The sequence below is a fragment of the Ixodes scapularis genome, unplaced genomic scaffold (assembly GCF_016920785.2).
Source record: "Ixodes scapularis isolate PalLabHiFi unplaced genomic scaffold, ASM1692078v2 PGA_scaffold0__279_contigs__length_252992795, whole genome shotgun sequence".
NCBI classification, from domain to species: Eukaryota; Metazoa; Arthropoda; class Arachnida; order Ixodida; family Ixodidae; genus Ixodes; species Ixodes scapularis.
Window position 1 is genome coordinate 77,022,177 of NW_024609835.1, and position 23,235 is coordinate 77,045,411.

At 46.5% G+C, this 23,235-nt stretch overlaps 1 protein-coding gene across 1 annotated transcript in view; it reads left to right on the forward strand.

Annotated features, from left to right (window-relative positions):
• LOC8042137 overlaps window positions 1-21,608 on the forward strand; it is a 55,925-nt gene extending 34,317 nt beyond the window's left edge. Inside the window, exons 7-10 of the mRNA XM_029977940.4 lie at window positions 1,825-1,920; window positions 4,027-4,376; window positions 16,264-16,520; window positions 18,306-21,608. Coding sequence (XP_029833800.3) covers window positions 1,825-1,920; window positions 4,027-4,376; window positions 16,264-16,491 — 674 coding nt within the window. The 3' untranslated portion in view covers window positions 16,492-16,520; window positions 18,306-21,608. The remainder of the gene's footprint in view (window positions 1-1,824; window positions 1,921-4,026; window positions 4,377-16,263; window positions 16,521-18,305) is intronic.
• The last annotated feature ends 1,627 nt before the right edge of the window (window positions 21,609-23,235 follow it).

The following is a 23,235-nucleotide window of genomic DNA, read 5'->3' on the forward strand; positions in this document are numbered from 1 at the left end:
GATTCGGCGCTCCTTCCACTAGACGGCAAAAAGCGACTTCCGGTGCACGTTACTCCGAGTTTTCGGAGTCAGGCTCTTGTGCACCGTCTCCGGAGACGGTGCACGAGGAGCAAAAGGAGCGCAGCATGACGTAATTCTGGATCGCTGACAAAGTTCCAACACTAAAAGAAAAAAAAAAAAAAATGGCGGGATAAGTTGCGTCTGTTTTGTCGCGGGTGTGTGGTTTCCTCGCTTTTAACGAAAAGTGCTCAAGGTAAGACGAATAACGCGTTCGAATTTCTTTTTCAGGTAAGGCTCTTTCGGAAAGTGCATTGGACCATATTTTGTTGGGTTCGAATATGCTAATAAACTACGTAAACGTTCATTTGACGCCATGTCTTGATCGCCGTTGCTCGGGAACTCTGTGAATATCGACGATAGTCCTGTCCACGCTGAACAGAGCAAGGCAGGGTATGAACGCGAATTTGGTAGCTGGTTGGACACTCGTGCAGAGCATGATCCTGATTAATGTTTTGTTTGCGTGCTAAATCGGGGTGCACGTTGGCTGACGCTCGCTTCAGCCGACAAAACCTTGATCGCCGAGCGCGGCTGAACTTCCCGGTGTGTATACGAATACATTTTATGGGAAGTTTGTTATGAAGGGCAGAACAGACGTATGGCCGTATAAAAGTATCGCAATTAGCGGCGTACATTCGCCGAGCTCCATATTTGGGTGTGCTGACGACGTTTTGTCGGTTTTTATAACAGTAGCTGTCTTTGCACTGCCAAACGAAGGGCTCGATCGTGTTGGATCGCTTCGAACAGCAGCGCTGATGTGTGCAGTCACTCACTTTTTCTTTAATGACCTTTTCAAGATTTCTTCAATACTGGCATCAAATAAAAGCGATCATGCTCGCGATTGTGCTCACCATCAGCTGCTTCCAGTTTATTCGGAAACCGTCTGGCACAGGGCGCACAGGGAAGAAGCGGAAATTGCGTAGAAGCAGGTTTGAAGCCGCGGTTTTTTTTTTGCCGTTCAATAGGCGCTCTGAGGACTTCGACTCGAGTGACTCCGTTCGGAGCTGAGGGAGCCGCTACTAAATGCGCCCATTGGCTGCTGCGCGTCAGTTTGTGTGGTGTCATCCTGACTGTGTTATCACACTGTTGTGTTATCACTTATCACTGATCACCCCGTTCGCTCGCCTCTTATCGGTTTTACAGTGCGTGGTAATATATACGGCACATGGAATAAACGAAGGGGTTTGTTCTGCTGGGAACTACTTTGCTGTCTGTTTCTTCCTCGTGCCGCAAGGCACACGACAGCTTGAACGATCGCTCACCCGATGGCACTGCGTGTCCTCGAGGCAGCGGCTCCACCGTTCCACGCCCTAGGTCAGCGCGTTGTACACCGCAGATTAAAGAAGGGAGCGAAGAGCGGCGTGCGTGCTTTCCCATTTACATCTCATAAGAAGTGCTTAGGTGTACCTTTTCTTGTGGAGCCTAATCATTTTTGGTTGCACGATATGATAACACATGTTGACCCAACTGTTTCAGCGCATTTTATGCGGTAGGTAAAATTCGGATTCTATCAACCAGGTTTCTCTCGCCGACTAAATATTTTTAGGCATAACTCGAAATGACTGAGGCAACCAAGCATTATCTGCTGTTTTCAGTCCTGACTACATTACGCACACTGTTTTCAAGGTTTCCTGCTTCATGTTATGTCCACATACATTTCTATGTGACTAATAATCCCTGTCCTCTGGTTTTGCATTGCAGCTGAAATGAATGAAATGGGATATTTTGTAATAATTCTTACCTTCTACTTCCTTCTTTTTTTTTCAGTCACTCACTTTGAGGTGATACTTGTGGCCTCTCTCATTGGTGCAATCTTGGTTATCATAATCGTGGCTGGTGCCGCCTTCTATGTTTACGTCAAGAGTAAGCACGATCCGACTTTTCCACTTCATTTGCAGCTCTCCATTTTTCTAGCTTTCTTTCCCTTTTTTTTTTGGTCATTGCAAAGTGTTTGAATACCATAAAATCCTGAGCAAGCAGTCACTCGTTGTGAAACAATGAATGGTGACGTATATGGGGTGGAAGATCTTTTGGGATGATTTACCAAAAATGAGTGATGAGCATCTGGCCTTTTACTACAGACTCGCACGACACGGAAACCGATACCTCAGATCAGGGGTTCTCAAACTTTTTGGCTTCACGGAACCCTAGGAAGCGTCAAAAACTGCCACGGAACCCCGCCCCCCCTTCCCCTCCATATTTGCCGACCAAGTGGCAACAGATGCACAATTGTAGGCAATTTTGCTTGTGTTGCTTCCCATATATCCCCACCATATCAGTTGTGATGTCAGTACAAAGTGAGATGAAGGCGGTGTGCATGGTCCTGCCGCGCCGCACAGCCTGCGGCAAGGGAGGGGGGGGGGGGGGTGTTTGCAATTTGGGTGTTCGCAAAACCCATGAGACCAGCTCGGGGAACCCCTGTGTTTCCCGGAACCCAGTTTGAGAGCCCCTGCCTTAGATAACAGACATGGCAAAGTCTCTTTCCATGCTGCTCTTTCTTGGCTTCAACGAAAGTTATTACGAGTGATATCAGCAATCTCACGCAGAAAAAAGTTTCCCGCATGTTGAACAAGACTAATTGTTACTTTTGTACAAGCAGCCTGGCATATGAGGCTGTTGCTACTTGCATCAGAAAACCAGAAGCTGTATGTCGCAACGGTGCATGCAAGGGTAGGCACAGCACGATCAGACTTTGTGGTGTATGACCTAGAAGTTATAAAGCATTGTTAATTTTAGACTGAGCTTATCACCCTATCCCACCTGCGTCTTTAGGAGCAGTCTACATACCGTGACTTCTGAGAACTTGTTGAGCTCAGGCCAGTAAATGGCTGCTGAAGTGTAACATTGTGCTACAAGTAGTGTAAGATTTTGTTCTCTTCCCATTTGGTTTTCACTTTTCCGTAGCTTGTATTCAGATATCTTTCAGCTGAGTGATATACTGGTGTGAAGGTCGAAAAGACTTACAAACGTTGACAGATTAAGAATGCAGTAGAAGATCTGCTTACCAGTTTTTTTTTGTGACTGCTTAAAGTTCTCCCCGCTCTCGAGGAAATACAATGTCTGCTCCATGACATTGACCCATCGGTTTCATGCGGGAGTGGAGGGAGCGAAGCTTGTGGCTGATGGAGCGGAACATCATTGTCCCACTTTACATTCTATCTCGATGAGATGTGGGGTGACGACTAAACATGACGGGGACTTCGTTCTGCAACGCCTTCGTGCGGGGTAGGACGAAGCTATCATTGCTTACTTGGCTTACCATGTAACTACTCACGATGGCGAGACATGGCAACGCAGCGTATCCAATCTACAGTGTCCACGTCGGTCACTTCCCGACGATCGAATGGAATCCTGACTAATTTCAAGGCACGTTTCGAGAGGGCTCGTTTTTTTGCACAGCACCAAAGCAAAGGAACACGCATGTTTTTTCTGTTGCCTAGCCCGCATCCGATCAGCTATTTTCTCATGAAGGCTGCGCAAGCAAGCCAGAGGTCATCTCAACGGAGATAATCCTTAAGGAACGTCGAACGGCCCAGATCGTGGGCCCTCCGACACTTGCTCTCTTTATTTGTTTCTTGCGAAGACCGTGCAAACTATGAGCAGAAAGCTATGAGCCCTGGCATACCCTCGTTACACGGTAAGGGATAACACAAAAATTCAAACAGCCTTAGTAGGCAAATGCTGTAAAGTAAAATTTTTCGAAAAAGGCCGGTAAACCCCGAATGTACAACGCAGGTGGAGAGTCACGCCACCCGGGTTTTCACAGCCCAAGAGGGTGGAAGAAATTTCTGGCTGATAGGGGTCCCATGAGTCGCAAAATGGCGGCGACCCTGGTGCTCTGTTTGGAAAGGTCCAAAGCGTTGATGTTAGAGAAAGAATAGGGCAAACCTTGTCTTCTACGTGCACTGAGACAATGCACCTGTCGGCACGCGCATGTTTCCAAGCCCGCTCCCTTCCCTCCGAATGCAGGGCGGAAGCCCGAGTCGACTCGCCAGTCGAGCGTGTTCCTGCTCTACTCGTACGACTCGGACGACCACTATGCGAAGGTGTGCGCCCTGTACAAGTTCCTGACGGACGTGCCGGGGCTGGAGGTGGCCTTCGACGCGGCCGAGGCCAACGAGATGGGGGTACCGCATCTGTGGCTGACGAACCAGCTCCACAATGTGGACCACGTCGTGCTGGTGGTGTCGGAGGGGGTCTACGACAAGGTGGAGAAGGGGAAGCGGCCGCCCCACGAACACCACCCCTGGGGGGACCAGGTGTACACCGCCGTCCTGGAGATCATACGCGACGAGCGGCTGCACAACAAGCTCATCAAGGTGATTGCCGGGATCTGTTGGCACTTTTTGTAAAGCGTCCAGCTTGCGGCATTTACGATTGCGGTCAAGCTGAAAATGGAATTGGTACACAGGCAAGCGTTTACCGCGACAGCATTAACCCGAGGACTGGGGTACGAACAAGGAAGTCTAAAGGCCGATTCACGCGTGTGTCTCAGTGCTGAAATAACAAAGAGTTGGAGCCGCGTTGGTGCTATCGGGACTGAGGTAATAAAAAGTCAGCACTTTGTCGGAGCTGAGCTAATGAAAAGTCGGTGTTGCATTGGCACTACTGTCGGTGCCTATTTGGTACTGAGATAACGACTCGGCACCGTGTCACTGCCGCATTATGCGTGTATCTGGGAAAAGGTGGGGTCACGTGCAGTGGAGCGGTAGTACAGTGCTGACAACGGAGCAAAGTCAGCACTGTGTCTAGGGCACCGAGTGTGTCTTTGTGAAAAGGCCAGACAGAAGGTAGATAGACTATGTCTCAAACTAGGCTATTGGGTTTATTAAAGGGGTTATGACACGCCAAAAATAAAATATGAGATAACTATACTGCTAGGACCCATTGTATGTTCCTATAATCCTGCTATATTTGTTTTGAAAAAGGCGCGATAATTTCGTGGAGAAATCGATTTATATGCGGGCCCCTCGGAGGGGCAGATCCGGGCGGACCGGGAGGCTGATGACGTAGCCAGCCTCCAGCGTGGTGTCCCCTTGCACGCACTCACAGACTTGGCTCTCTTGGCGTATGGAGCCTCAGCTTCCTCGTTTACCTTCCACGTTTCCAGCATCCGGTCTGTGACGATTACGTCTACGGCATCACATGCCTTGTCGAAGTGTTCGACATTGATCGCAGCAGCGATGAGAGTGATTGCTATCAAGAGATGTTGGAAGCTGTTCATTTTGACTGCGACCCGCTGGCGACGAGCTGCAGCGACGACGAGTTCGCCGTGGTCACCGTCGTCCGGGAATGTCTCGCAGGCGCATGCAGGGTGGAAGGTCAACCGGCCGGGGGGCGAGAGCGAGAATAGCTTTCAGTTTACCGAGCTGTTTGAGCGGTTTTGTTCGTACCGCGACGAGAAGAGCTTGGGCGATCATGGGGGCGCCTAGAATGAGAGAGTGTTCATGGTCACGTGGTTTATGGACACCATGGTGTGACTAACTTCAGCAGTGTTGCCTGGTCGCCAGATGAAAATTATAAAAATTCGTAAATTGAATATTGCCATTATCAGAGCTCTAAAAATTGCGTAACTTGGTGTATATACTAGGTAGCCTATGAGCATTCCATTTCAAGAATAATCTATCCGTTTAATTTTTGTGTCATAACCCCTTTAAGGTGGTTGCTGGAACATCCCGATTTCCCCTCTGTTTTGCGAAGCATCCAATTTGTAATGTTGATGATTACGGGGAAAACTGCCACGGGCGGGATGCTAGAAGTTTGCAGCGATACACAAACTTGACCTCTTTGCCAGGAATATGTTTTGAGAACCCGAGTTTATTTGGCTAGAATTATACAAAATAGTTTTCCATTTTTTACCTGTGCCTCAATGCCAGGGGATTTCTGAGTGAAATTTATAACTAAATTATTTTGCTCGAAAGTCACATTGAAGGAATGTTGAGGAATGATAAAGATGAAAGAGCGTGTTGGTGAAAATACGGGAGTCAAAGAAAGAATAAAAACACTTAAGGACAAGGACAGACAGCACAGTTCTTTCAACTAGCAACACACATTTACTGGCGTCTCCTTCAATAGTGCTATCTTCCTAACGTTTGAGACTAAAGAGGAAGATGCGGAAATTAATATATTTATATACACCCGGAAGAAACACAAATTTACACCCAATACACTGGAAGATAAATAATTCAGAAAGAAAGAAAAGAAAAAGAAAAACACTATTGACAAATCGAGATAGAGCGCCCTTTGGCTAATCCAGCTCTGGTTTCAGGTAGTGGATCTCATTTCTGGACAAGGCGAGAGAAGGGGCAGCGATGTTGTGATCGTCATGGGCTATCTTGTATGCCTCAATGATCTCTCGGCCGAGCTTGTTCTTATGCCTGCCAATCGTGCAGGTGTCCTGGAACCGGGCTTCACAGTTCGTACAGAGGCGTTGATGAACCACTATTGGGTGAAAAGTGTCATCCGAAGCACGAGAGACCTCGAGGACGTGCTCTCGTAGGCGCGTGTTAAGGCAACGACCTGTCTGTCCAATGTATCGGTCGCCACAGGAGAGAGGGATAGAGTATACCACCCCCTCTTCACAGGGAACGGTCTGATGAGCGTGTTTGATGAATTGATGAATTGTTGATGAACCAATAGTGGTTCATCAACGCCTCTGTACGAACTGTGAAGCCCGGTTCCAGGATACCTGCACGATTGGCAGACATAAGAACAAGCTCGGGAGAGAGATCATTGAGGCGTACAAGATAGCCCATGACGACACAACATCGCTGCCCCTTCTCTCGCCTTGTCCAGAAATGAGATCAACTACCTGAAACCAGAGCTGGATTAGCCAAAGGGCGCTCTATCTCAATTTGTCAATAGTGTTTTTCTTTTTCTTTTCTTTCTTTCTGAATTATTTATCTTCCAGTGTATTGGGTGTAAATTTGTGTTTTTTCCGGGTGTATATAAATATATTAATTTCCGCATCTTCCTCTTTAGTCTCAAACGTTAGGAAGATAGCACTATTGAAGGAGACACCAGTAAGTGTGTGTTGCTAGTTGAAAGAACTGTGCTGTCTGTCCTTGTCCTTAAGGGGACACACCCCCTAGGGGGTCAACTTTTGAACCCTTGTCTTAAAATTAATGAAATTTACAGGGTAGGCTGGTGGTCATGCTAGAGGGTGTATAACAAAATTTCAGATCTGTCGGTTAAATAAGAAGGAAAGTAGAGTAGCTTCTATCAACAACACGCCTACATTGCTTAGTTAATCTATCGTCAAAAAACTATCACGATATTCAAAATTTTTATTTGCTAGATATGTAGCAGAATGCCTAGAGGGTGTGGCTATGGAACGTTTTTTCTAAAAAGTATTTTATTTCTATAAATTGTCTCTTCTGCAAAATTGGTCAACTTTTTGGTCTTCTGTGTCTTCGACAAAATATCAACATTTTCTATAAAAGACATCCGTAAAGTGACAAAAAAGTTCCATAGCCGCATTCCTTGTTAAATTTCAGTCAGGAAAAGGGAAGAATGAGCCTTCCCTGTTTTGCCATTATCAAACGATAGATTGACTAAAATGGAATTTATACCAAAAAGTGGAACGGAGAAAAATGCGTTCAAAGTGCTCCAAACCCTACCTTTTCTTTAGCTTTAGTAGACAGAAAATAATTTACAAAAACTTAACTATAGAGTGAAAATTAATTAAACTTTTTGGGAATACTCTTTAGATGTTGGTGGATGTAAATATGTAATTTTTCAAAATCAACTTTTTTTGTAGAAAATTTTTTTTCTGGGCAGTGTCTCCCCTTAAGTGTTTTTATTCTTTCTTTGACACCCCTGAGGAATGATAACCCAAGATGTGGGATGAAGCCACCATTTCAGGAAAGCAGAAGATTGCTAAGGAACTTTTGTTTCAAATTGGAGTAAATAAATCTTCTCTAGCCCGGGGACTTCCCATAAAACATTGGATAATTCAAGTGGCTCAAGGTTTCCCTTAATTTTTCTACGGACGCTACTGCATCTTGAATGGGAGGCCGCTGACTACCGCTGTAGTGTGGTTTTTTAAAAATTGCAGATATTTTAAAGAAATGTAACGAAGTTACGTGCGAACAAAAGAATCTCTATAATTCGATTATTCGCATATTCAGAATACTGGATAATTCATAGAATTTTGATGGTTCCATAATTTCTCTTTAAAATATGATTGCATTATGTGAGCACCCAACATAGACGTGTACCCTGTAACTTTCTGCCTTAGTCTTTCTGGTTCATATTGTAAACTTTAGTGACGGGTTTAAAAGTGGTAGATGGGGTGAGGTTGGAGTATTCCTGGTGGTTTTTTGGTGAAGTGTGGTGCCTACTAAAAGTCTGAGAGCCCCGGATGTAAGATATGCAACTCCCCAGGAACATGTTCAGTTCCCCCTTTTTTTTTAATGATGCAGACATGAGGCCCGTGTTTCCTCTCTTCTCAAAAGTTGGCACAGTGAGTATGACAACTAAATTAGGTTACTTACAGATGAGGCATGCACGGCACAAACAAGGCAGTATCGAGTGCAGGCGTGGTACTAGTAGGGAGTTTTAGCATAGCGTACCTAAATGCACCACATACCCAAAGAAGTATCTTGTGAAGCGCCTAAAAAACGAGGACATGAAGAAGACAAGACAGGACCAAGTGCTAACTTACAACTTGGTACAAACATGTACCAACTGGCCCACTGATTCATTTTACTTCAAAGAAGTAGCATCGTTGCCATGTGCCAATCCGAAACAAAGTTTGGGTTCGTTGTGTGCCGAGTGGCAACAACACTATTGTCACAAAGGACAAATGATGAGGTGGCATATAATTGAAAAAACTAAACGTTCAATGGGGCGAACTTGTGCCCAAAACAAAATAGAGAAAGGTTAGCGTCGCAGGCATCGATGTCCGCGTAACAGCAGAATCGAGCGCTGGGGCGAAACTGACTCCAGACCGCTACGCGGAGCACCTTTTGTACTTGCATGGGTTTCTTGAACATTTGGCGTAGAACATTCGTAATTCAATCAGACTAGAAGGTTCTTGAACTTACGAGAACGTTGAGTTGAAAGAATAAATAAAAGATAAGTCCGCTCACTGGAATCGAACCCGGAGCCTCTGCGTGATAGCCAAGTGCAGTAACCATTAGGCCATGCGCCCCTCGGCAATGTGCGCAGCATTACTCCCTCTTTTAAAAGCCTATCGTCTCGATGTGACGTGCCAGGAAACAAAACAGCAAAACAAACGAAAATAATGGCAAACTACGGAGGTTTGTGAACAAAGTACTATCGAGCGTAGTAAAAAAGTCAGTTTATAATCCTATCGATCATAATACGGCTTGAGGCGTACGACGTGGACAACTTCCGGTCGTGGAAGGCGGCGTTATGAAGTCCGTATTCCATCAGCCATCACCTCGTAGTTCAGGTCCCCTAGTCGACAAAACACTTTGTAGGGTCCAAAGTAGCGCTTGAGGAGTTTTTCGCTTAGACTGTGTCGTCGTACCGGGGTCCAGACCCACACACAGCCTCCGCACTTGAAGTGAACGTCAATCCGCCAAAGGTTGTACCACATAGTGTCGGTACGTTATTGATCTTAAATCTGGAGTCGGGCGAGCTGGCGAACTTGTTCAGCTCGTTGAGTGACAGCCTGGGCGTCTTGGCTCCCATCGTCAGCTGGTTGGTGGGGCAGCACTGCATTGAGCATGGTCGTTACTTTTCGGCCATGCACCAGCTGAAACGGTGTTACTCCTGTGGTCTCTTGCACCGCCGTGTTGTGAGCAAACGTCACGTTGGGTAACACCTTGTCCCACGTCTGGTGCTTTACGTCGACATAGATGGAGATCATGTCGGCGATAGTTTTTCATTAGTCCATTTGTCTTTGGATGGTATTCAGTGGTTTGACGGTGGCTGTTGCAACTGAGACGAAGGATTTCTTTCGTCAGCTGAGCCATGAACGATGATCCACAGTCTGTAGTGAGAACTTCGGGAGCGCCGTTCCGGAGGACAATGGACTCTATGAAAAACTTGGCGACTTCCACAGCAGTCCCTGAAGGAAGGGCTTTCGTTTTGGCATACCACATGTGGCAACGATTATTCATCGGTTTCCTGATGTTGACGGCGGAAAAGCCGATGTTGACGGAAAAAAAGGGCCAAGTAGATCCATTCTGATCTGCTGGAAGGGTGCAGTTGGTGGAGGAATTGGCTGCAGGAGACCGGCCGGCCTCGTCAGATGTTTCTTGCATCACTGGCATTCGTGGCATGATCGAGTGTATAGGTGGACGGTTTTTGGGAGCTTGGGCCAGTTATACTTTTCATGAATATGGGCCAGTGTCCGACTGTAACCAAGGTGTCCGGACATCGAGTCGTCGTGGTAGGCTTGAAAGATCTCCTCTCGAAAGTCGGTCAGAGTTACCAGCAGCCACAGCGAGTTGTTGTCTCCGAAGTTCTCTTTATAGAGTACACCTTGTCGAATGGCGAAGGTCAGCAGGGCTCTTTAGAAAACACGTGACTCGGTACTCCCGCATCCTTCCAGGTTCTCTATTAGGGCTCTCAGCTCAGGATCGTCTCGACATCGTGCCATGTCATCGGTGGTCAGTGTGCCTAGGAAGCACTCGTCATCATCGCCGTCGCTGTTACCGGGAGGTGTCTTGACTGGGGCTCTGGACAGGCAGTAGGCGTCGATGTGCTTGTGGCCTGACTTGTAGACTACGGTCATGTTGAACTCCTGTAGTCGGAGACTTCATCGATCTAGGTGTACTGAAGGGGTGTACTGCAAGCCAGCAGCGCGAGTGGTGGTCTGTGGCTACGCGGAACGGGCTGCCGTATAAGTGCGGGCGAAACTTCGTGATTGCCCAGACGTCCGTAAGACACTCTTTTTCAGTCAATAAGTAATTTCTCTTCACCTTGGACAGTGTCTGACTTGCATAGGCGATGAGTCGCTCGGTGCCTTCTTGCATTTGAACCAGTACCGCTTCAAGTCCTTCGTTACTTGCGTCCGTTCGTGTGAATCTCAGTTTCTGCATCCTGATCGAAGCATCCAAGACCCGGAGGAGTCTGGAGTCGTCGCTTCAGCTTGTCGAATTCCTGCTGCTGCTCCTCAGCCCATTCAAACTTCTCAGGGTCCTTCGTGAGGTTTGTGAGCGGTGCGGAAATCCTGGTGAAATCCCGAACGAAACGCCGATAGTAGGGCACATAGTCCAAAGAATCTTTGTACGGCCTTCTTGTCTGTTGGCGGTGGAAATGCTCCGACGGCGAGAGTCTTCTCTGGGTCTGGGCAAACGCCTTTGTTACTAACCGCGCGTCCTAGGAACTTCAGTTCGTCATAGGCGAACCGACACTGTGACGGCTTGAGGGTGAGTCCGGCGGTCCGTATGGCTTGGAGAACAGCTCGGAGCCATCGCAAGTGCTCTTTAAAGTCGCCGAAAAACACTACGACGTCGTCAAGGTAGACGAGGCAGCTCTGCCACTTCAGTCCTGCCAGTACGGTGTCCATGACACGTTGGAAAGTTGCTGGCGCCGTGCGTAGTCTGAAGGGCATCACCTTGAACTCACACAGCCCATCTGGCATGACGAAAGCTGTCTTCTCTCGGTCCCGTTCGTTGACTTCGATCTGCCAGTAGCTGCTCTTCAGGTCCATTGATGAGAAGTATCGAGAGTCGTACAGCCGGTCTAACGTGTCGTTGATGCGGGGGAGTGAATAGACGTCTTTCTTCATCACCGCATTAGCTGCCAGTAGTCTACACAGAACCTAAGTGTTCCGTCCTTCTTCTTAACCAGTACGACCGGAGAGACCCATGGACTGCTTGAAGGTTGGATTATGTCGTCATTCAGCATCTCTGGAACTTGCTCCTGGATTACCTTCCTTTGTTTTATGGAGACTCTGTACAGTGATTGATGCACAGGGCGTTCGTCGTCCTCGGTAACGGTGCGGTGCTTCGCAACAACGGTTTGGCATACCTTTGACGATGTCGCAAAGCAGCCGGTGTATTGGGCAAGGAGTTTAATCAGCTGCCGTCATTTCGGGTCTGGAAGCTTAGGGTTGATGTCGAGCTGCACTGGCGAGGTACTGTCTTACTCAGGTGAAGGGGACTCTTCAGTAATCGGAGCAATTTCGGCGGAGTTCTGGAGTTTCTCGATGTGGCCTACGGCGGTACCTTTCGTAAGGTGTAACGAGGACCATAATACGCCCGTCCTGAAGATTCGTTACCCCTCTTGCGACGCCGATTTCTCTTCCTAGAAGCAACTGGACTCTGCCCTCAAGCAGAGCTTCGATACAGGAAGTTTCATCACTCCCGACGAATACAAAAACAGATGATCGTGGCGGCAGGTTTACATGATCGGCGAGAACTCGGACTGCAGGTGATGTCGCTCTGGGCTCCTCTGGCAGTAGGGCAGGATTTTGGAGCGTCAATCTGTTCGCTCCCAGGTCGATGACGGCACCGTATTCGCACAAGAAGTCCATATTGATAATGACGTTCCTCGCACAGTCTTGCAGAGCAACGAACTTCACAGAGCACGTCTCACCGTGGATCTCGATGCGAGAAGTGCATCTCCCGACTGGTGTAATGAGGTATCCCCCGGCAGTTTGTATTTGAGGTCCATCCCACGGCGTCGTGACTTTTCAAAGGCGGCGAGAGAGTCTCCCACTCAAGACTGAGTAGTCTGCTCCAGTGTCCACGAGTGCCGATGCTTTGTGGCCGTCGATAACAACGTTTAGGTTGTTGGGCACCGTTGCAGAGGTGTCAATGCAATGCATGGCGTCGGGAAAGTGGGAGTGCTCCGGCATTCTTCAAGGTTTTTTACTTCGGTCGTCTTCGGCAAAGTCACCTCCAGGCGTTGTTGCACTTAGTTTTCCCGGCAACGCAGGGGAGACGGGCTCTTTCGGCAGTGTCGTGGCACTGGGGACGCTGAAAGTCGTGGTGATGGGGAGCGGAATTCATGGCGGAGAGACTGCGTTGAGGAGGGCGAGCGTCGGAGGTACTCCACGATGTCGCAAGGGCATTCGCCTTACCTCAAGTGTGGGTCGTTTGGGTGGAACCCACGCAGCCCCAGTTTTCGGTAGGGGTATCGACAGTAAATGCGGTCGGCTTCACCGCAGTGATAGCAGATCGGTCGTCGATTCGCTGTCCTCCACCTGTCAGTTTTCCTTGGCGCCGGCTGGTCTCGGCAGTCGTACTGATATCCTGCGTCAGGGGTACGCCTGCATTTGTGAGTCTTGTCGTGGCACCACCAGGTAATGTTGAGCAGCTTGCGGCAGTTTTCGGGCCACTGCAGCGTAGGTCAGCGTCGGCTCATCCACGGTGACAGGGGCATCCGGAAGAAATGCTCGCTGAACCTCGTCCCGAACAACCTTGGCAATGGAGATTGAGGCCGGGCGCTCAGCAGTCGGCAGAAGCTGGTTAAACTCCTCCCGGATGACGTCGCGAATAAGCTCTCGAATGCCCGGAATGCTGTGGGCAAGGTCGCAAGGGGACTGCGGAACCGCGCCGACGCCAGGTTGCCTCTGGTAGTGGCTGGCTCGGGCTTGCAGAGCGCGCTCGATGTTCGTCGCCTCCATGTCAAATCCTTGCGGTCGTCGGTGGGTTTCGTACGAGTCCACCAAAAATGTCGTCCTTTACGCCGCGCATCAAAATATGCAGCTTCTTTTCCTCGGTGGCCTAGCGGTCGGCACGGGAACTCGGACGAAGGGCGTCTCCCACAAAGCTTGTGACGCTCTCATAGGGGCCCTGGTTCTCCGATTGCAGCAGGTCTTCGGTCTCTCTCTACTGTGTTGACTGGCGAATGTATGCATGAGCTCGTTCTTGCAAATGTCCCACGAGATCAAGGAAGCTTCATGGTTTTTAAACCAGTGCCTTGCAGTCCCTTCTAGTGAGAAATAGAGGTTTTGCAGGCGCTGTTCGTCACTCCACTCGTTGTGGCAAGCCAGGCGTTCATACTGGTTGATCCAGTCTTCAACGTCCTCATAAATCTTGCCGAGGAAGGGAGGAGGTGTCCGTGGAGCAACGGGCAGGACGACGACGGGCAGGGTGGTCATGGTCGGAATCTTATTCCATTTCTCAAGCGAGGGACCAAGTTCGGGGGACTGACCTCTGGTACGACGGCTTTTCGGGCTTCAGCGTCTTCGGCGAAGGGTAGCGTTCCGGGCACGTTGCTTGGCCGGGATGCCTTCGGAGGGGTACGCTTTGCGGGCATAGAATGCAATACCACGCACCTCCACCAAAATGTCACGAAGGACAAATGATGAGGCGGCGAATAACTGAAGGAACTAAACATTTTACGGGGCGAACTTGTGCCCAAAACAAAATAGAGAAAGGCTAGCATCGCAGGTGTTGATGTTGGCAAAACAGCAGGACCAGGCGCTGGGGCAAGACTCACTCCAGACCGCCACGCGTGGCGGTCTGGAGTGAGTCCTTTTGTACACCTTTTGTACCCGTGTGGGTTTCTTGAACATTTGGCGTAGAACATTCGGCGCGTAGAACATTCGTAACTTGATCAGACGAGAAGGTTTTCAAACTTACGAGAATGTTGGAGTTGAAAGAATAAATAAAAGAGGAATCCGCTCAGTGGAATCTAACCCGGAGCCTCCACATGATAACCAAGCACGATAACCATTAGGCCACACACTCGCTCGGCAACGCACGCGGCACTGTTTCATTGGGTATGCAAAGCTTTTAGGTACGCTATTTTAAAACTCACTAATGCAATAGTTCTCAAACTTTTCAATCTTGAGCAACCTGTATCTGCCTTTTAAAGGGACCATGAAGGCAGTATCGAAGTTTTATTCGACGATTGAAATGGATGTCAGGCACGTCTCCGATACTGTTGACCAAGTTCTAGCCCGAACAGAAGTTTGGGTGCCGCACCAATCGAGCAAACAGGCGCGGTAATAATAGCGCCGGGAACAATGCCTGAGACCCCACCGAGGCGGCGGCAGAAAGGTGAACTAAAGTGCGCCGCCGAAGCGTGACGACAACGGGCTCCTCGTCTGGCGATTGGTTCAAACGATAGACGCGCTCTTGGTTTCGATTTCGGTGGTGAGATGTGATGAAGAAAGTTTATTTGAACGTTGGATAATCTTTTGAAGTTGTAGTTGGGAATTAAAAGGCTTCATACCGTGTATAAAAGCATAATCTGAAGCGATCCCTCCGTTTGTCACTGGTTGAACGCATCCCGCACTGCTACCTCGGGCGCGTAACAAGCATCGAGCAACCATGGACAAAAAAAAAAAAAGAAAAAGAGGTACGAGCGCTGGGGGCGGCGGACTTTTGGTTTTGGTTGCTTGTGTCGTCTCGTGTTCGCTTTGCGAACTCGTGTCTCACCAATTATGCCGCGTTTATGTGGAGTAGTAGGTTGCGCGAAAGGTCGGCTAAAGACGTGCGGTCGATCGGGCGACGTTAGTTCGCATAAACTGCCGACCGATGCAGCAATGCGCAGCATTTGGTTGCGCGCCGTCGATTTGCATAGAGCTGTGGACAGCGGTGTCAGGATTTGTTCGTTGCATTTCCGACCAGAAGACTGAGCGCGGCGTTGTCAACCATTTCTTCCAGGTTTTCTTCACAGATCGCCGTGCACTAGAGCGAACCGCGGGACCCACACTGAGTGTGCACTAAATCCTACCGATGCCGACAGTGCTTCCTGACGTCACTTCTCTTTCCAGAGGCGAAAAAGGGAAAAAATCTGAATGTTTGTTTCGGTTTCACAAACTTATTTGCAGGTACAGAAATAAGAGTCACAACGTTCTAGAAAAAATTGTGTGGCATGCCAGGACCCCAATGCTTCCGAGAACACCTTCTTTTTAAAAAAAAATTAAATTGCCTTCATGGTCTCTTTAAACAGCAGCTGAGGTACCCTTTACCAGTCTCAGCATTGACGAAATAAAGCAGTGCCAGAGTGTACAGACCCGTAAACACTAAGAAACATACGAAGTAGTGTTTGGCTCATAGTCATGTTTCAATGGGTGGCTCAGATCTGGTAAAATAGAGCTGAAGCTGAACGAAAGTTTACTTAGGGGCAGGGATTGTTGAGGAAACTTGGGGGTGCAGAAAACCAATGAGGGTACTCTGGAGAACCCCTAGGAAGGCAGTTTGTGAACCCATGCCTTAAAATTGCACAGCTGTCCTTACGCTCCGATCTTCGAAAGAAGAAGTTTGTTTCCTTCTGTCGCGTCAACTGGAGCAACCCCTGACATACTCTTTCGCTCTTGTCCCACGTCAGGTGATTATGAACGGAACATCCGACACTAAGGTGCCCACCTGCCTGTTCTCCAAGGGGAAGGCGTTCAAACTGCCGAAGCAGCTGGACCGCTTTGTTCATTACATCTTCAACGAAAAGTGCCGCTCCTCCCTGGAGTGCATGGCCAAGCACTCGGACTGGCTGAACCCCGTGAGGGAGCGGACACTCGTCAGGGTGCTCAAGAGGCAGAGTTCCACAGAGCCCAGCTGAGCTTCGCCGGGGGCCTCGGCACACGCACAGTGGGTTCCTTTTTTTGCTTGCCACCGGGTCAATCCATTTAGGAGCTGACGCCGTGAAGTGAATCACGGGAAGAATGGACCCTTTTGCAGAGTAGTGCTACAGTCTTCAGAGGCAAACTTAGCATTTTGTTGCCCTATGCAGCCTTTGAAACTGCTACCAACCACTCTTGCAACTCACGCTTCCCCATGGCCAGTGACCATGAGGAGTCGGGGGGGGGGGGGGGGGAAATAATATTTTCAAAGTAGCTAGATTTAGGACTTTGACGAGCGTGTTGGGACAGATGTAACAGTAAGAAAGCACAAAACAAACAGATGGACGAAAACAGACATGTCTGTTTTCGTCCATCTGTTTGTTTTGTGCTTTCTTGCTATTACAGCTAGATTTTGAGTTAGAATTCCCAAAGTAGCTATATTCTGAGCTAGATTTTATTAAAAAAAAAAAGCCAATTAATTTGGGGGCAGCTGCCCTCAAACTTTTGCTGCCCTAGGTAGCTGCCTACTCTGCCTTGATCTGTCCACCCTTGACAATCCTTGGATTGCCTGGTCTGGGATTTTTTCGTCACACTACGGGAAAGTCTTCTCCGGGGAAAGGTTGAAGCACCAGAGGCATGCTGCCGACGTTGGGAATCAACCAATCGTATCGCTCGGAGAACCAAACGGATGGATGTGGGTTCTGAGAAGCCACCGTAGAGAAAGTCGCTATATACATCTGCTCTTTCGTGAAACTCGACAAACCTGTTGAAAAGATGGACGATTAGAAACACCATGCATAGTTGAGATCTAGGAGTCATATTATTTGGCAACAATTGAAACGGCATATAAAAAGTGCTACATCCGCTGTAAAAAAGAAAAAAAGAGTACTGAGATTTTTGAAGATTTTGTGTTTTCTTCTACACGGATCAGTGCCGCTTGTGATTACGAAGTTTACTATTGCAGAAGCTGTCGAAGTTCTAAGACCACTAAGTGGTTTTTCTAAAGACAGTTGCAGTGCTCGCCCATGTGCGGCGCGTGCAAGGCATGCTAAAAATCTTGGATGTAAGCTGGTCATATGGGAGCTGCTACGTCGTCTGCTGCTACTTTACAGCACCCTCAAACGCAGCCACGCAAACCTTTCTTCTTCCCTCTCCCCCTTCCTCCTTCCACACTGTCTTGGCTAGAGGATGATAGGACCACGAGAATGCCACAATTCCTGAGGAGCTCACTGGCAGCACTGACGTTGACAGAAGGGTTCATTATTAACCCTTTCCTGCCATTATTTCTTTCACTGCCATGAAAGCGTGTAGTTTGCCTTTGTCCCATTCATCATTCTAGCGAACCCTTCCAGTGCGGGCTGATAGCTCTAAAAGAGGGCCCAGTGTTCTTGTGCAATGGGGAGGACCTTATGTTTCATTTCTCGTGAAGGGTAATTGTGAAATCGATCCTTCAGGTATGTGCTCCTAGCTCTTGCAGGTAGCTTGCTTGTTGAGCACACAGAAAGCTAAAGGACATCTTGGTTATTCACAAAGTCAAACCAATTGATTACTCTTTATTAAGAAAGCAAAGTTCAACAATTCCGCTGAATAGGTGGTCACAGCAAGCTTGTGCTGATCTATTTCCATACCATCGAGCTTCTCATTTTCAGCAAGACCACTGTGGTCAGAAACTTGGAAATATGTCTCTGCTTTGATGTAGTAGTTTATATTCACCCAAGAAAGCACTACCAAAAATACTGCTCCTATAATAATTTGTGCCACCTAGCTAGTGCTATTTCTCAATGCTGTATGGTATGTATTTTTTTTCTTACAGGAGAGTCAGCTTATATTAGTGAATCCTCCAAGGAGTTTAGAAGACAGTGTGAAGTCACCCGCTAACAGGTGATATCAGCAAGGCAAGTTCTTGCTGCTCTGCATGCACCAGCATGCATATGCAACTGCCAGAACATCCATTCTCAACTGCACGAATAATGTTCTCATTGTGCCTTCTAAGGCCTTCCTTTTCTTTCCCTTTTAATTTTTTATGCTTGTTTACAAGCAGAAGCATCATTCAGCTGCTAGCATGGATTCTAGGTTTTATGTTCCATCTGTTTAAGCTTTCAATTTGATGTTCACTGATACAAGTTATTAATAGAGATGAAGATGCATGTGAAAAGGAGCAGAACTTCCGTTTGGTTTTGCAGAACCAAATAGTCACTCTGCTTTGTTATGAAGCTATTTTGCATGAAAATTTTGTACATATTGCATCTGCAATGCGAGTGCATCTTGCTCACACTTACAAATTTTTTAATGAAAAGCTGTCATCTTTTTACTGTCCTCTTTAGTTGCTGAGAAGATAAGGGAGGCCTCTTTTGAACAAACCTGGGAATAGTACAATTGACATTAACACAAAAGCAGCATTTCATGTTTTTTGATACAAGCTCATACAATAGACCATTTGCTAAATCCCCCAGGCGCCCCAGCCTGCACTCAAGGAATCATGGGAACGGTGTTCCTTCAATCAATCAAATCAAGTTTATTTCCAGAAACTCTGGCGGGAAAGCCCATACAAAAAGCTATTAAAAACAGCTTCACTTTACATTGGCAGCAGCAACAAATCAAGAACACATAAAAGTTATACACTGCTAAAAAAGTACAAACAAAGGGCTCTCTTACTTTTTTTGTTTTTATTTATATTGTTTGCGATACACTTGTTTAACTGTATATTATTATGTAAGGACTGGAAGTTATAATTTGTATGAGATGGCGGAGGATCCATGAATCTGTGTGACGCATGCTAACAACACATTCATGCCTTTTAAGATTTGAAATTGCATACAAAAATTCTACAAGAGCTGGAGAGGAAAAACAAACTGTATAAAGCAAACGGTACTTGTACATAGATTCTATATGAAGTATTCGAAATCTGAAAAATAATGGTTTTGTGTGGTCATAATAAGAAACATCTATAATATAACGTAAAACTTTCTTTTGGAGCAATAATATGTCGGCTCCCTACTCATTGGTAAAATTCCATGGTTACACAGTTTTGAGTGTAATTCGGAGTCATCCTGAACAAGCGTCGTATTGGAAACTCCAGTGAAACCGACACCACATAGCGGTAACTCCGAGAAGCTCAGGAGAGGAGGTCGTTTCGACTTTGTCGTCTGCTATCGCTGCATAGTTCCCGTAGGCAGCATAGAAACAAACATTGTTTTCAGTAATTATTTTTATGCTTCCGCCATGTCATTTCTACGCAGTGACTAGAAAAGGGTTTCTACGGTCGAAAAATCGCTTTGCTTTCATATGTAACACCGATTCTACGCTGCAGTGAAAGAAATATATGGCGGTCCATGTGCTGAACGACGAAAACGACCTTCTTTCGTCCACTGTTTTGCCTGACCAGTGCGCCCTTTATAGTTTGCTGGAGTCGCGAATAGAGCCCAAGGACCTGTCATATCACTTTTAAAATTTCTCGTCAATGTCTGCGTTTTCGCTTTTAAGCTTGCTGACCACCCTTCAACCTGGCTGACTGGCTGAGCTGCAGAAATCTTTTACATTATTATCATTCTCGTACAACTTCAAAGATGCTGATATTAAGTTAGAAATACTATAAACAGCCCTGCTGACTCCGAGCTAAATCCTGGTTTTGGTTATTGTGAATTCTCAGCTTTGTATGCAATTCCTGCTAAAACAACAATCACGAGAATGATAATATTGTAAGAGATTTCTGCAGCTCAGCCAAGTTGAAAGTTGGATCGCATGCAGAGTATCGAAAACGCTGACATTGACGAGAAATTTTACAGGTGATATGACAGGTCCTTTGACTCTATACGACGCTTGTTCAGGGCGACTCTGAAATTACATTCACAACTGTGTAACCACGGAATTGGTCGAAATTAGCAATCACTAGGAAACCGAAGGAATACCGTTCCCATGATTTCTCGAGTGCAAGTCGGGGCACTTGGGGGATTTAACAAATGGTCTTTTGAGCACAGCAGAATCTAGCCCAACTTGTCTTGTGTTAGGCTGGTGCTATCATCTAGAATCAAAGGAATGTTGAAACCTGCAGTCATTGGTCTTTCATCCGAGCTATTGTCAGGCTATTTCTAGTTGTATTGGTACTCAGATTGGGATATCAGCATGAAACAAAACATGATATAGATGATTGCCTTTCTACTGTGTAGACTAGTATGTAAGAGAAAAAGGAACCTCATAGTGAACTTAAATAGAATGCAAGTCTATCCCACAAGTGTTGCTAAGCTCTTTTCCACTTGTCATGGAGTTATCCTATTTATTTGAACCTGATGTGACGATTTTATGAACAGAACCCTATACATATGGTTCCGTGTTTTCTGTGTTTATTTTTTTCTCGAATTTGGGGTAATTTTTTTTTTTTTCAGGGTTTAATTTTTTCCTTTGGTTTGGTGTTTTTTGTGTAAATTGGTTATGACTTAAACCAATTTACACAAAAAACACTGAATCTGTAAGAAGATATTAACTCGTAAAAAAAAAAAGTTAACTCCGAAAACACAGAATCCTATTTATACAGATCTGCTTTCAACAGCCTGTCATTCCGATTTATGAAATGAGGCTTGCGAATAATAAAGCACAAATCGCATCTGTTCCTAAGATATCTAACTGGGATTTTGGGTATTGTAATTTACGGTCTAGAAGGCGCACCTTTATATAAGGTGCACTTGTATATTTGTACGCCAGGCGCGGCGCAACTGCATTGATAAGCTCGCATCTAGATATTGTGATTATGACATATGCATATATGCAGAAGTGGAAACCAGTTTCAATATTCTTGCAAATGAATCGAACAAAGAATATAACCCCTGTGGTAAACTTGTACAATTACGTCCCATGCTTATAGAAGAAAACACAAGTAACACCACTGTATAAAATACCCTGCCGGAAATTTTGTAAAAAGAAATGTGACCTATACACCGGAAACTAACTATGGTAGTATATCAACATCATGCTCACTATTCCAGTACAGGCCTTTGTTCTGAGTTTCAAGTGCTGTCTGTTCCCTTTTATTTCATCATATTCTTTGGTCAACCACCATGATTGGCTCCCTGCATGCGATCTGAGAAAGCAAGCATGCAAGCCTTGTTCATACAAAAAGAAATGCATTAGACTTGGTTTGTGTTGCAGAGGAAGACACTGCCATGCATAGACCACACGAAATATAGATTGGATGCCAGCTTTTTTCTCATTGAGTGCCTGTCAGGTGCATGGTTTTGTCATGCTCTTCCCTCCCTCCACAGAATGGGAACCCCCCACAACATTGGGGAACTCAAACAGGACTGCCAACCTGAATGAGCCGCATAAAGGAAATACCAATTCACATACAACTGATCTCAGCCGGCTTATGTGCTTTCGGTTTGGCATTCCTGGACCTGACCTAGTTCACACAATCTGGAAGTCGCATTCATTGTGCAGACCTTTACATCCACTGCGAGTCATGTACAATGTTCAGGGCGAGTTTCGCTGTGCGTGCAGGGGGCTTTTTGTTTGTTTATAAATCAATCTACTGAGCTGTATGTTCCATCTAGAAGGTACTAATGACTTTGAGGAGATGCAGAGTTTACACATATGTGAAGCAATTTTTGTGTTTCAAGTCGTGCACATCTTAGATATTCCTTAGGGGATCTCTACATGTATATTATGTGCAATTTCTTCATTGCAAAATGCTATCATCAGTGGATTCATGATATGGAGAAACGGGGAGCTTGTGCCACTTGGAATGTTCGTCAATAACTGAAGGTAGTAAGTATATCTTGAGGTGTAATAGAAAGCTTGTCGATGGACTGGCAAATAAGATCTCTATGATCTATAAGGCCCTGATATTATAAGACAGCCTTAGCAAGGAGAACAGGTTGCACACAACTGTGCTGCAGTGCAAGGGGGATACTGAATTGTGGATGATAACTTCAATAAGGTCATTTATGACATTTAATTCAGTTTGGTATCTTGCGACTAATGCATATAAGTGGCCTCTAGAAAAATGGGCCTCTTCCAGAGTTCCTCCAGAAACACTTAGTGATGTCGCAAATCTTTGCGGGCCTTTTCGCCAGCTTTTCTTTTTTTGTTTTTGCACTTGCAATCTGCTTTTCAATCTGTAGCCTTTTGATTTTGATAAAACCGACTCAACGGTTACTTTCTGGGCTTTATCAGTGCTGTATATACTGAGAATACGGCATTTGCAGTACTGATTTCTATTTCTAAATTTTTAAAAAGCTGCAAGCACAAGGTTACAGCTTTCTACACTTTCTTTTACTTCATGGCCGGTCGTAGTACTGTGGCTGTTGGGCAAGAGATCGAACTATGTATAGGGGGCGCTTTATCGAGCTTGTGCCCACAGTCTGGTGTTTACTGACACAGCATAACAAAGAAATTGAACCTTGCCTAGGACGTTCTAGGAACAAGCGCTTGGCTCTGATCAGTGCTTTGGTCGCACGTGGAATGGCCTTCGAATCGTCATCTTCAATTTCTCTGATCAAAAACAAACAAGAAAATTTGGTTTGTTGTCCCCACAGCTGAAGCGTACCACTAGAAATGTGACTGTTCAATCTCCTCCCCAATAGTGCAAGTGTCTTGCGTTGAAAGGTAGAAAGCTGCAGAAGGATGGGCACCTACCAAAGCTATGAGTGCATGCTTGCAGTAGATGCAGTTACAGAAAAGAGTCATGCAAAAATGCAGCTAAGACGTGTACCTAGATACTTCTTCCGACAGTAATTTAAAATGATTACGAT